Source organism: Cygnus olor, chromosome 1 (assembly GCF_009769625.2).
Source record: "Cygnus olor isolate bCygOlo1 chromosome 1, bCygOlo1.pri.v2, whole genome shotgun sequence".
Classification (NCBI taxonomy): domain Eukaryota; kingdom Metazoa; phylum Chordata; class Aves; order Anseriformes; family Anatidae; genus Cygnus; species Cygnus olor.
Window position 1 is genome coordinate 126,963,024 of NC_049169.1, and position 12,385 is coordinate 126,975,408.

Below are 12,385 nucleotides of genomic sequence, written 5' to 3' on the forward strand. Positions count from 1 at the left end.
CAAAGAAAAGAAAGACAAACAGTAAACTCCTTTTAATCTACATTAGTTTTTAGCGTGGACTTAGGTCGCAATTTCAGTCTTCTTCGGGAGACAAAAACCTTTTAATTTGTATGTTTTAATGAAAATTGCTGTGAATTGGTCATGCAAAATAGAAAAGAGCATATTGGACTTGCACGAAGACAGCATTGTATTGCTGAAACACCAGTATTTATTGATTAGATACAGAGCTGGATGCTGTCCTGAAAGTTAATATGCATGGGCTACACAATTAACATATGTAAAAATAGCAACTGTTGTGGGATTCTGTTGACTGAATTTATGTGTTTGTGATGATGCTAGTACTCAAGGTTTCTTCCCAGTCTACAGTCTAACAGGCATTACTGGGATGTGACCTTTCTTGTCCCAAAGCAGAAGCCCAGATGAGTTACACCCTAAAAGTGCTGTTTACCTGCAGTGACTGGCCCACGTGTACACATCTGTTTCACAGGTTATGTTTAAGTGAAATGAACTCCATTTTGAATAATTGAGAGCTACAGCATATTGTCATTCTACATCTCAGTGACAGAACCAGATGAATACCATTGTTCTGAGAAGTATAACTAAATTGATAAAATTGCATGTAGTTCTAACAGCAGACCTGGGTTCTATATGAAACCATAAATTTTGAGATTTCCAAGCTTTTGAATGGTAAGGTAAATTATCATTACAATTATAAGTAATTTCATATAAAGTATTTAGTAGATGAAATTTAATTAAAACAAGATAAAAACAATAACAATAAATAAATTTAATTGTAGCACCTAAAAAAAAAAAAAACACACACACAACACCAGAAAATCTGCCAAAGAACATATTGCCCTGATCTTTGCTTCTTTTTCTTTTAAAGGAGGTTTTCCGAATTTAAAAAAAAAAAAAAAAGACAATTATTGTTAGGAAATAAAATGTGAAGAAGTAACAAACTCGGGACCTTCAGGGAATGTGAACATATATAAACTGAATCATCCTGGCTTTCCTTTCTCCCTCCCCTTCTGCTGTATATAATCCTGCACAGGGGAATGCCACAGATAGTACAAGTTTGTCATTTTGTTTTTAGTTTGCCATGAAAATTCAGAACCACATAAATCATTTCCTGTCTGTCCCAATAGTGATTTTGTAGGCCTTCTTTGTACATAATTTCCAAATACTTTTCAACCTAATTAACTAAAGCACCAGTAAATTCTTTCATTAAATATTTTAGAAGTTACTGTTATTTTGAAAAATATAATGGTTTTTAATCAAAGTATCCTGAAATATTTAAATATTTTCATTCTTGTTTTGTTCTTAAGCCTTGGTATAGTTTAAGTAGTTTAACTGATGAGAAGAGGCAGTTTTGCTTCTTTTTTTTTTTTTTTTAGCTATAAAAAGTATGTCAGAAGAATAGGCATCTGAGAGAGATCAGAAAACAAAGACCCAGCAAAATCATGTTTTGTTCTGAAATTTCCCTTATCTGGGGACCTGTGTGCTGTTTCAGTTGGTTTGCTTACTTTTCTGCTTGCTTGTCTGCTTGGATTCCAGTGTCATGAGCTTCAGTGCATCATGGATACAGCAATTGTAAAATTCTCTGACACCTGGTACCCTATTTCTAGGGCACCAAGTGAATCAAGTGTAGTGTAATGTAATCATAGCCTGTTTAACTCTCTCTGGAAAGAGAATTATAGCATAGTAGCAGGATTTAGACTAAAATGATATTTTTGTCCCCATTTTTGTTCTTTTGTACTCAAGAAATAACATTTGTATTTGGGAAGAATGTATCCGTTTGTAGGTGAACACCAGAAAACATTTTTTTCTCCAGACACTTCGAGTTTTTTTGCATACGCAAACTAATTCCAAAAGCCTTTAACATTCAAGCATGATGTAGTTGTTGACTACTTCAGTGTTGCTTTCTCTAAAGCCGTGCTGCTGTAGTAGCCAGTTCCCAGAGGGGACCGACATTCATGAACAGTTAGGGACCTCCTCCTCTTCACTGTTGATTGTTGACTTCAGACAACTTGATTGCTTTGTCCAGACTTGTTAACTGTGGCAAGAGTCATGCTGCCGGCTGAAATTACACTGGTTTTTAAGAAGATCCAGTGGAATGAAGGCTTTGCTTTTGTTGCTTTGGTAAGACCGGAGTTTTATTTGGAGGGACATCTTTTATGTAGAGGGTTGCAGATTTTCTCCAGGTAGAGAAGAATTAAGGTGCCAGCAGTTCATATGCCTCTCACAGCACCTCAATACAGGGTTTTACAACCTTGCTATAGAACGGTAAAATCTTTCACACGTACAATCTCCTTAAAAAGAAAAAAAAAAAAAAAAAGGATTCAAATCTTTACAAAGACATGCTTGAGCTGTAATTCAGGAGACATGTTCATCCAAGTCCAAAAGTGATTTAGTGTAGACATTGGTTGGAAAAAAATGCACTTATGTCTGCTGGAATATGGGCTAAATGTGAAAATCAGTTATTTTCAGATTGTCCAATATGTGGTAATACATCTAACTATTTGTGAAGAAACTAAAGTCATAGAATCATAGAATCATTAAGGTTGGAAAAGACCTTCAAGATCATCTGGTCCAACCATCCCCCTACCACCAAGGTCACCCACTAAACCATGTCCCTAAGTGCCAGGTCCAACCTTTCCTTAAACACCCGCAGGGACGGTGACTCCACCACCTCCCCGGGCAACCCATTCAATAATGGGGCAATAATATGAAATTTAAAAATACTTTAATTGCTTTGTCATCTATGTTCTGTTTAATCTTTGTCAAACATCCTGCTGATAAACTGCTGTGGATGTATGCCACACCTGATCCTGTGGTCACGGTGCCCATTCTTGATGGAAGTATCATCTGGTATGTAGAGCAGTGTACTTGAACATCATTCAGATTTCACCTTTTGAGTGACGTAAAAGCCAGCATAGTTGCAACACCTCCTTGGACTGTCCAAAATGTGATTCGCTGGCCCCATGGACTTACTGAAACACACTCCAAGATGCTTACCAGGCCTTCCTGATGAGCTTGGGCTGGTGTAAGTGAGCTCTGCATCTGAGTTGCACCTTAGGCCTGTGACCGTAAATGTCTCAGTTCTGTCCCAAAAGTTTGTGCAGCTGTTCAGTGAAGCAGATAATATTCAAACTCTTTTTTCTTCTTTCTTCCCCTCTGCAATACTTTTTAATACAGTTCAATCCCCTCCTCTTCCCTCTGCAGACAGGCTAATGCCGTGGCAGTGGCAGCAGCCGAGGCATTAGTCAGCAGCCGAGGGTGGCTCCAGTGGACTTGGCCACCTTGTGTGGGTGGCCTCGGGCAGCGCCAGGGCTGTTCCCTCTCCCTTGCTCCCAGCAAGTGAGTTATGAGACGTGCTGCATCCTGCCTGTCTGCTCATACTCAGAGTAAACCTGGAGCAGGGGAATAAAAACATTTTTACTTGCCTGTGCTTGTGACAGTCTGGTCACAATTGAGGGCTTGATGAACACTAATTTCCTGATCCATTCATTCAACTAACCTAGTTTCAAGGAAATTACCCTGTGTTGTGGCTGGAATTTCCTCATAGATTATGTCAATGGACATGCGTGCAGCTTGGGCAACTGCTGCTCTCTATATTAGCTGTGCATCCATCGGGCAGACTGTACCTATCCAGCTGATCCTAAAAATACTACTCATTATAGTTCAGGAGCATGTGGATGGTCTTTCCACCAAAGCGTAGGTGGGTAGAAAGTAGGTACAGAGGAAGAAACTATTTTAGACAGCCGAGGCACTCAAATGAGCAGGCTGGTGCATAATCACACGTTACCTAAAGAATTTTTATTTTCTCTATAAAGGCTGCTTAAAATTCCCATTCCTCTCTCTGAAGCACTATGGGGTGACCTTTTAGGAAAACAGTTAACTCTGTCCTTTTGGGAAACCCCAGGATAGTAGCACTTGATCATACTGTCACAGAAAGTATTTCATATGAAGCTGAGTGCTGGTATCATGGGAAAAACTGAAATTCTGGACATTTCTCTTATTTTGTAAGTCTCTGACAAAGTAAGGGCATTTTGACGTCTGAAAGCCTCAGTACTTTTTATGTTTGGGCTCATTCAATTCTCTGAATTTCAGGTAGTCCAGGTAGGACATTGATTATGTAAATTAAACACTTGAAACACGTTAGAAATAGAATGATTTGACTTCTCCCTCAGAACGCCAACTTTATATGTATTCAGCAGGAGGCTTGTTTATGCTTCTGCTCATCCACAGCTGGAAGAATCCAGTGACTATTTCTGCTTCTTTGCAAAAAAAGACACAGACTGGAGTATCAGAAATACCCTAAAGAATAAAGCTTTTGTATTGTTACTAATAGTGGCCTTGGATTTGCACATGAACCTATATAGATGTGTGTGTGTGTGTGTATATATATAATTCTGATGCATATAAACAACATTCAGAAATAGTAGCTGAATGTTAAAAGGAAGTATCGTGGTCAAAGAAACAAGGCACAGTTCTTCCCCTGACCTAATCACCGAGGTTTTCTGAAAGGTCTCAAGATCGGTAACTCTCCTCCCATGTATAAAAGCTTCAGTGTGTTTATTTATATTTTCCCTTTACAAACTGACAAATTATGTTAAGCTTAAAAACATCAGTGTTTCCAGCTCATACAGCCTTTTTTTTTTTAATTTTAGTTTTTATGAATTCATTAATGTCTGATGTCGTCCTTAAGAATATCTTCATGGAGCAATATTTTCAAATAGCAGTCCCAAAGGATGAAGACTTCAGTACACTTTCATAACAAATGACAAATCCCAGTGTTGAGTAAATCTTCTTATCATCATTTCTGAGTAAATAAGCTGTTGCTCGGAGAAGCCCATATTTGTTAAGGGAGAGTGAAGATAAGTATATTCCTGCAGAATCAAGAAGTCCTGACCTAGCTGGCGCACAGGTGACACAGTTCAATAAGAATTTTCAGATGGAATGTTCTGGAGACACAAGACCTGAATAACAAAGGTAAATAGACAAGTCAGTTTCCAACAACAACTGTAGAAAACCCTGGAATACAATTTTAAAATATCCTGAAGGAGGAAGCTTGAACACAGACCTAGCTTTCTTCCTCTGGCCAGGGTTGAATAGTTTTGGTAAGGGCCGTAGTGCCCTCAGGTGAGAAAAACTGACTTGCATACAGCCCATTATGTGCTCTGCTTTGCCTGTTTTGCTCCCTTCTGTCACAAGGTTTGCCAATGAGCCAAAATACATAAATGAAGGGAAATTAGACTGTTTAGATTACACTGTGACCTCATCCAAGAGACTTTGTATGCCACCTCAACCATTTCTGTAATCACCGTTAATTCAGTGTTGGAGGAAACTGCTCCGCAGTGATAGGGGTTTGCAGTGTACCGCGCTGTCCTCAAGGCCACTTATGTTTGCAGAACCTGTGATTTAATGCTGTGCTATCCTTCCATTGGCTTCAGCAGGTTTTTGACTGGCAGGTTGCTGTTTAAATCTATCTCCTCCCTCTGAATATCTGTACACCAAATCATGGTCGTTATTCATGCTTTTATCAGCTGCTTCTGCAGCGAGAGGACACCTTGTCCCCTTTCATCTTTAGGTTTCACTTTCCAGGCGATTAGAGGGATTTGTGCCTGACAGCTACATGATCTAATTACACTCGCCTTGCAGAAATAGTGGGATTAAGATTCTGTCCATTTTGTTGATGCATTCTGGTGCGTGTTGAGAGTCAGCCTGGCCTTGGAGTCAGGCACGTCTGAACTCAGTTTCCACCATGTGCTTCTTGTGTGACAGAACAGAAGAGTAATTAATGGAGGCTGAACAAGGCTGACTGCCACCACTTAGAAAGGAGATTTATGGGAGTCGGCATACCAGAGGAAGATAGAGGGAAACTGCAACTGGAGTGTCCCTGAAGCACTAGGCTAGAGATACTAAGGTAGAGAAGAATATGCTACTCTCCTTGCTGGTGCTGAAACTACTCTGAGGCCAAAAATTCAAGATACACAAGAATATGTGGAGAAAATACTGAACTTGGCTTGGTTTTGCAGCCTGGTGATTAGGACACTGATGGGAAGGGGTCGTTATGGGTGGTCTGGTTCATGCTGCTCATGACTTTTTATTGCAAACATTATTGACAAAATGATAGCTTTCAAAGGAGTTAGATAAGTGGGAAGGAAGTCTTCATGACAGGAGATGCCAAGGGATGGTGGCAGATTTGAGGACCCTGCTGTTGGATTTTGGGTGTTTAAATTCCACAAAAGTCCTTCACCTTCTAAATCTCATTTTGTGTCTGTGGCCCAAAGGAATAAGAACTGCTTGCTTCTTGGGAGTGTTGAGATTTTATTAATGCTGGCTTTATAGTTTGAAATTCTTCCTCTACCAGGCTGATAGGTAGGGATGAATATAGAGAAAAGACAAAGTAATGTGAAAGCTTACTTTTTATATCACTATTTTGCAGCATAAATTAACGTATCTAGAAGGGCTTAGAGGACGTCTTTTTCTGAAATAGAATTGACCTCCTTGTTATGAAAGGGAAGAACAGAGGAAAAGGAGGAGGAAAAATTATATTAAGAACTTCAGCTCAACTTGCTTAGCATATTCTTTGCTTTCCAATTGCCCTGCATACCTTCTTTAGAAGTGAAGGAGATTTTCATAAATTACGCTGGGCCTTCAGCTGGAGAAGAGACCAAAGCATTCTGTTGTGAACTAGTCCCTGAAAAGAAGTCTCTGTTGTAGAGATGTGTGTTGGTTCAGAAAGAATTTAAGTTGAGCTTGCTTGGTTCTCCTAGCCACCGGTAAATTTGGTAGATATTTGACCTGTATGGGAGTATGAGTGATGTAGAGCAATTGGACAGGCAGAAGGAAACTCTCTGGTTTGTGTGGGAGGAGATGTGTCTGTCTTCCATTTCCTTTTTTTTTTTTTTTTTTATTAGAAAAATTTGTGACTGTGAAAGTGGTACTTGACCTGGGACTCCCAGCACACAGATCCTTGTTGTATTTGAGCTTTTATCCCGTTGGGGCAGGAACCATCAGACTTAAAAGATCATAGAGGATTTGGTGGTTTTAGGGTGAGGAAAGTTTACGCGTTTCCTAATAGACAAATGAAGACAAATGAGTAGTACTATATTAAATTTCATGGAGATGCTTTCAGAAAATGTTAATGTTTTTTCCATGCAAATATATGGGTTAGTATAGCCCAACTGAAAATAAGAATAAAACCTTCTTTTGTACCATTTTTATGGAAGAGTAAAGCAGTAAAGTAATGGAGGAGTCCAGTCGGTAGGTCACAGTGGTCGTTCAGCACACTCCATGTGCTCCACCAAGTTTTGCGCTGTTTTGTTCAGGCTCTTTCTGCAGGTGCAGAAGGAGTCGTGTCTTCATCTGCTTTGCTCCCCGTGCTTTTTACCTCCTCTCCTGAACATGCAATGGCTGCTTTCTGACCTGTCTACTAGCTCCGAACAAGCAGCAGCGTTGTTTGAGTGGTGTTCTCCTTTCTGTTCCCAGGGACCAGAACCAAATGAGGTTCCCCATGCTGATGTGTCACCTGTGTGGGCACTCGTTCTGAATGAGCAGATGGATGAATGTGTTCGAGCGTTAGACTTGCATCTGCTTCTGTAAATTAAGAAGTCCTGAATCTCCTTTTACAGTGCAGCATGTAATTTCTACTGGAATACACTAGTTTCTTCCTCCTTTGTCAATGCTTCTTTTGCTGTAATTTTTAGCTGGCTACATTTTAGGTTTCATCCCAAACGCATTCTGTGCTTTATCTGTGCAAATGTCTAGTTGTATCAGATTCTTCATACAACTCTTCCAGTGGAGTTTTCATTGCTTTCCAGCTAGATCTCTCAAGCCAGCTCTTCATCCTCATCCTTCTTGACTTGAAGTTTCTTCAGCACATCCAGCCCATGCTCTTTTCTTGAGTTTTGTTGTCTGCTGATTTGCAGGAGTCTCTCAGCGCTGGTTGTTCTATTACCTCCCTAATGGCTGCGGCAGATAATGCTTCTCACGTGCCATTCCCACCTCAGCAAAGAAGCTGGGAGGCTCTGCAGAGTTTTGTTCTTGATCTCTTTCCTAAGATTTCCCAAACTCGGGACTGTAAGTAGGGTTACAAGCTCATCAGAAGTTCAGTTGTTTCTGCTGCCACCTGCAAGTTAAGCAGCAGCAGGACACTTAGGGGTATTGCGATGTATAGTTAATTTCTTACTTGTCAACACAAATTTGATGACTCTGCCTTGTGCATAGCTCTCAAAACTACCCCTCTTCCAGATGTGCTTCCTTCTCCCAGCCTAAAATTCCTGTGTTTGTATTTGGCGTCTTTTTGTAGATAAATTTTGGCACTGTTAGTGTACAAAATGACTAATATGGAGCTCTTCAGAGTCTTCACGAATGTTGAAACTTTTCGGCTACTTAAACTGCTGTACTCCCATTGCCTCTCATACCAGCCAGTGTTTTCTTTATAGTCCTCCAAGAGGTCCTAAGTGCTTTTGGGGCTAAATCTTAGCTGTCTTGCCTCTTAGCTTTTACTCAGAAGGTCACTGGAGTACGGAGCACTTCTTGTGGTGTTTATAAGTACCTTACCAGAAAAGGATGTTGAACTATCGCTCGGGCTTTTAAGTACTCTTATCTGTATAAACAAGTAATAATTTTACTCATTTTGTCAACTATATGTGGTCGGGATTTTAAAGCTAGACAGCCTTCTTGACAGGGAGAAAACCAGAGTGAGAGAGGCGATAGCATGGATATAGTTATTGGTGAAGATACATAAAGGAGAATATCAGCAATTTTATTTTGTTGTGAACAGATAATATTTTTTACTATTCTTTCAGCTTAGATGTCTGAGCTTATTGTAATACTCTGTAAAATAGTTATTTTTGTTTAAAACAAACAAAAATGGGGAACATTTAAAGAGAAGTTGTCAACTTAAAAATCACAGTCAATCTAGAATGACTGAAATGAAAACTCCTGGTATGGAAGGAAATCAAGAGTTTTTTTCCACTCTTCTTTTAGTTTTACTTGTGGCACTGAATGGCACCTTTTTGTGTGTAGTTTCATCATATATTCAGTCCACCAATGAAACTGACTTTCCCTTAAAATTGTGGTAAGGTGTTAATGTTTAAAATATTAGTCAAAAATTTTTAAAGGAAAATTAGTGGATCACATTATTATGAATCCTTTATCATTTAAACAAAATGATACAGACAAACCTGAGTATAGTTTAATTTGCCACTGTTTCTCTGCTGTCTTTTTCTACTTCTGTATGTTGTATTTCCGTTGCATTTTTTTTTGTTGTCCAACTTCAAACTGAACTTGCAAATTTTAAAGGAGAATAATAATTATTATTTTTTTTCAGAGTGTTGGGAAGAAATTACCTCCATCTACAGCAACTCAGGAGCCAACAAAAATAGAAGTGGACAGCAGAACAAAAAGTAGGTTTCATAGCTTTTTTGTTCTTTGCACTTCATGCTATTAAGCCTCTTTGAAGAAAGCTGAACATTTTTCTTTGGTTTTGGCTAAAAGAGTGTCCTGGTTATATGAAAAGCAAGGATGCAGATGGATATATTTAGGACAAACTTTGAGTAGGTGGTACACTGGCAGAATGCTTTGTTTCACAGAATCCTCTGAATTGTTTTTGCTCTGATAATTCTACCTTGAGTTTTTCTGCCACTAAAAATCAAATTAAATTACATGATCAGCGTTCAACCTTGAGGGCACTTTAGGATTAATCAGAGTTGAGTAAGATCCAACTTCATCTGCTGTAACTTGTAGGTGGGTCATAGAAAAATATCTCTGGTTTCGAGTGCCCTTGCTTTCTTCCTCTTTTTTCTTTGTTTATATAGCAGAAATAATTTCTGTGGGTGGTATAGTTTGTATGGAAAAAGAACAGTGTCCAAGAACTTCAGTTTTGTTTTGGTTATTTAGACGCTTAGCAGAACAAAAATGAATAATTAAATCTTCTAGGAAGAAGTCCTAGCAACTCTCAGTGGTGTTCTAGGGAGGTGTTTGTAACTAGCTTGCCAAATCCTTTGATTTTACTTATATACATTTACAACTAAATGTTACCGATTCTGGTAGGAAGCAATAAGAAGGAAGAGAACATAGCCATGTATTACAAAATAAATTGTTTATAATATAAAGTGTGGATTTTTTAGTCCTTCTCCTTCCCCAATGTGTTTATCCTTTTAGATAGTTAACAGACAGTGTTTTGTCTCAAAGCTGAAATACCTACAGACAGAGGAAGGCAAGGATCTGGAGTAGCAGAAGAAGAGAGGCTGACAAAAGCATATGGTAAAGACCATGTTTACCACATGCTTTCAGCTCGGAGTTGCAGAGGTAGCTTAAAACAGCCCAGCGAGTTGCTATCCATTAGCTGCACCACAGTAACTGACTTGCTGTGTCCCCTTGATGTTCACTGGTGACACAAGGCTATTTATGTGAAGCACTGCAAGAGCTCAGTTGCCCAGAGGAAGCAAGAACTTGAAATACTAAAAATCATGCAAACTTGTACCTAGAGCAAAGCTCCAGAGTGAATATGCTTTGGAGTCATCTTTCCCAACCTGCAGCTCGAGCAGGTTAAGTTGGCCTACGTGCAGGTGCCATCAGAAGGGGTGATCCCGTGGACTTTCCCACCTGCAGCACTAACGCTTGTGTGGTGAGCCAGGCTGGGGAACAGCTGCTTCTTCCCATATCAGCTCATTCTTCTGGCAGCTGAAACTGCTTACTAAGTCACATCCCAGGGTACTGGGGCTTTAGACTTTTACCATGTATAAACAAATGTGAAAACCCTTCTGAAGAAGGGTTGGAGAACTGTACCTTCCACCGTGACATATTTTGTCCCTCCCTCTTGGGCTTCAGCTGATTCCACTTTTGCCTGAGATGGTGGGGCTCCAGGCTTGCTTAGAACTTTTAATTGCTGTGCTAAACAGATAAGGTGCTGTTTTCCAAAGGAGTGGCAAGAGATACAAGATCCACAGATTCAGCTGAGTGTGGAGAGGGGGTTCTTGGGTATGTGATTTGTATTCCCTTGGGATTCCTGCCAGAGATGTATGCTGGAAGCAAGAGAGATTGCATTGGTAGACGAGTAATGCAGTTTTTCATTTCCCACCTGTTTCTTTCCATGACTGATGCTGTTATTCCTTATTCTTTACTGGATTTAAAACAAAGCAAAACAAACAAAACAAAACAAAATAACAAATAAAAACAACAACAAACAAAACAACAACAACAAAAACCACGCTGTGGAATAGCTTGTGTAGCCAGGAAATGGGGAGCAGCACCACCTTCCTTCTCTGCACAGGAGGGCTTCAACATGGGGTGATGATGGTTGCTGACTCTCCCCATGTCTCAATAGATGAGTCTGTTTTTTTTTTTTCTATACCTTTCTTGATATGGTGGGAGAGTGTCTGGCAGCAGGGGACTTATTGTGCATGCTGTTTGCTTCCGTGGTACATGTGAGATGACCTAAGTTCTGCAATGGGTTGAGCTGGTCAGAGCAAAGTTGGAACAGTGCGTTCTGTAGGTACATCTCCCAACAGTATGCTGTGTACATTTCCCTAATAAAAGGCCTCAAGATTTCAGGGAATAAACAGGTGACTCTTCAAGGCCAAAGAGAAGACAGAAGAACTTTTACTCAAAGAGAAAATACAGTGAAAGCCCAAAGGTTTAGAGCTTGAGTGGTCCCTTGGAAAACAAAAAGGAAAGGGAATATCACTAACCTTTTAGGAATGAAAGAATGCATTTTTGAATAGAAGAGGGAATATTTGTTTGCTTTAGGCTTGTGGTTACACAGACTTCTAGGGGACTTATTCTGCTGTCGAATTTTCAACTGTCTTATGTATCTGGGATGACATAGGCATGCTCGCATGTATTTATAAGTATATATACGTATACATAAGTATAAATACAAAAATCTGTGGGGTGAGATTTTTTTTTTCTTTTTCCTATGAAGTAGCTTGCTTTCAGTTTAAGTGTCTTTCGGTGGAAAGGCTGTATTATACAAAATATTTATCAATTTTCAAGTAGCTCTGATGGATTCTGAAATTCAGCAAAGCGCAAACATTCACGGTGATTGACAGAGCTATTGTGGATTACTGAGATTGCAAAAATGGAGTTTTAGTAAGCATATGGCAAAAAAAGCAAAGGCAGTAAGTCCTGAAGTACAGTGACCGTGGTATTTAATTTGATTACTCATTCACTGATTATTTACAGTTCCTGTTAACCTATTACATAATAGGAATACCCAAATCCTAGCAAGCCACTAATCTTTTTTTGCTTGATGGTAGGAAGAGTATAAAGAGTATCCAAATCTGGATTAATGAGGCCCTAATTAATTCTTTGTTGTTGTTGTTGTATTTTATGAGGTGGTGTTTTGATAGTTTGAGTCTGATGAAGTTCTATG

General features: G+C 39.4%; 1 protein-coding gene across 11 annotated transcripts in view; it reads left to right on the forward strand.

The window, feature by feature from the left end:
• Positions 1 to 12,385, forward strand: part of SH3KBP1 (SH3 domain containing kinase binding protein 1) — a 224,791-nt gene that overhangs the window by 153,816 nt on the left and 58,590 nt on the right. For all 11 annotated transcript variants that reach the window (XM_040532277.1, XM_040532302.1, XM_040532260.1 and 8 more), the window contains one exon: positions 9,341 to 9,416. In XM_040532277.1, the coding sequence (XP_040388211.1) occupies positions 9,341 to 9,416 (76 nt within the window). The remainder of the gene's footprint in view (positions 1 to 9,340; positions 9,417 to 12,385) is intronic.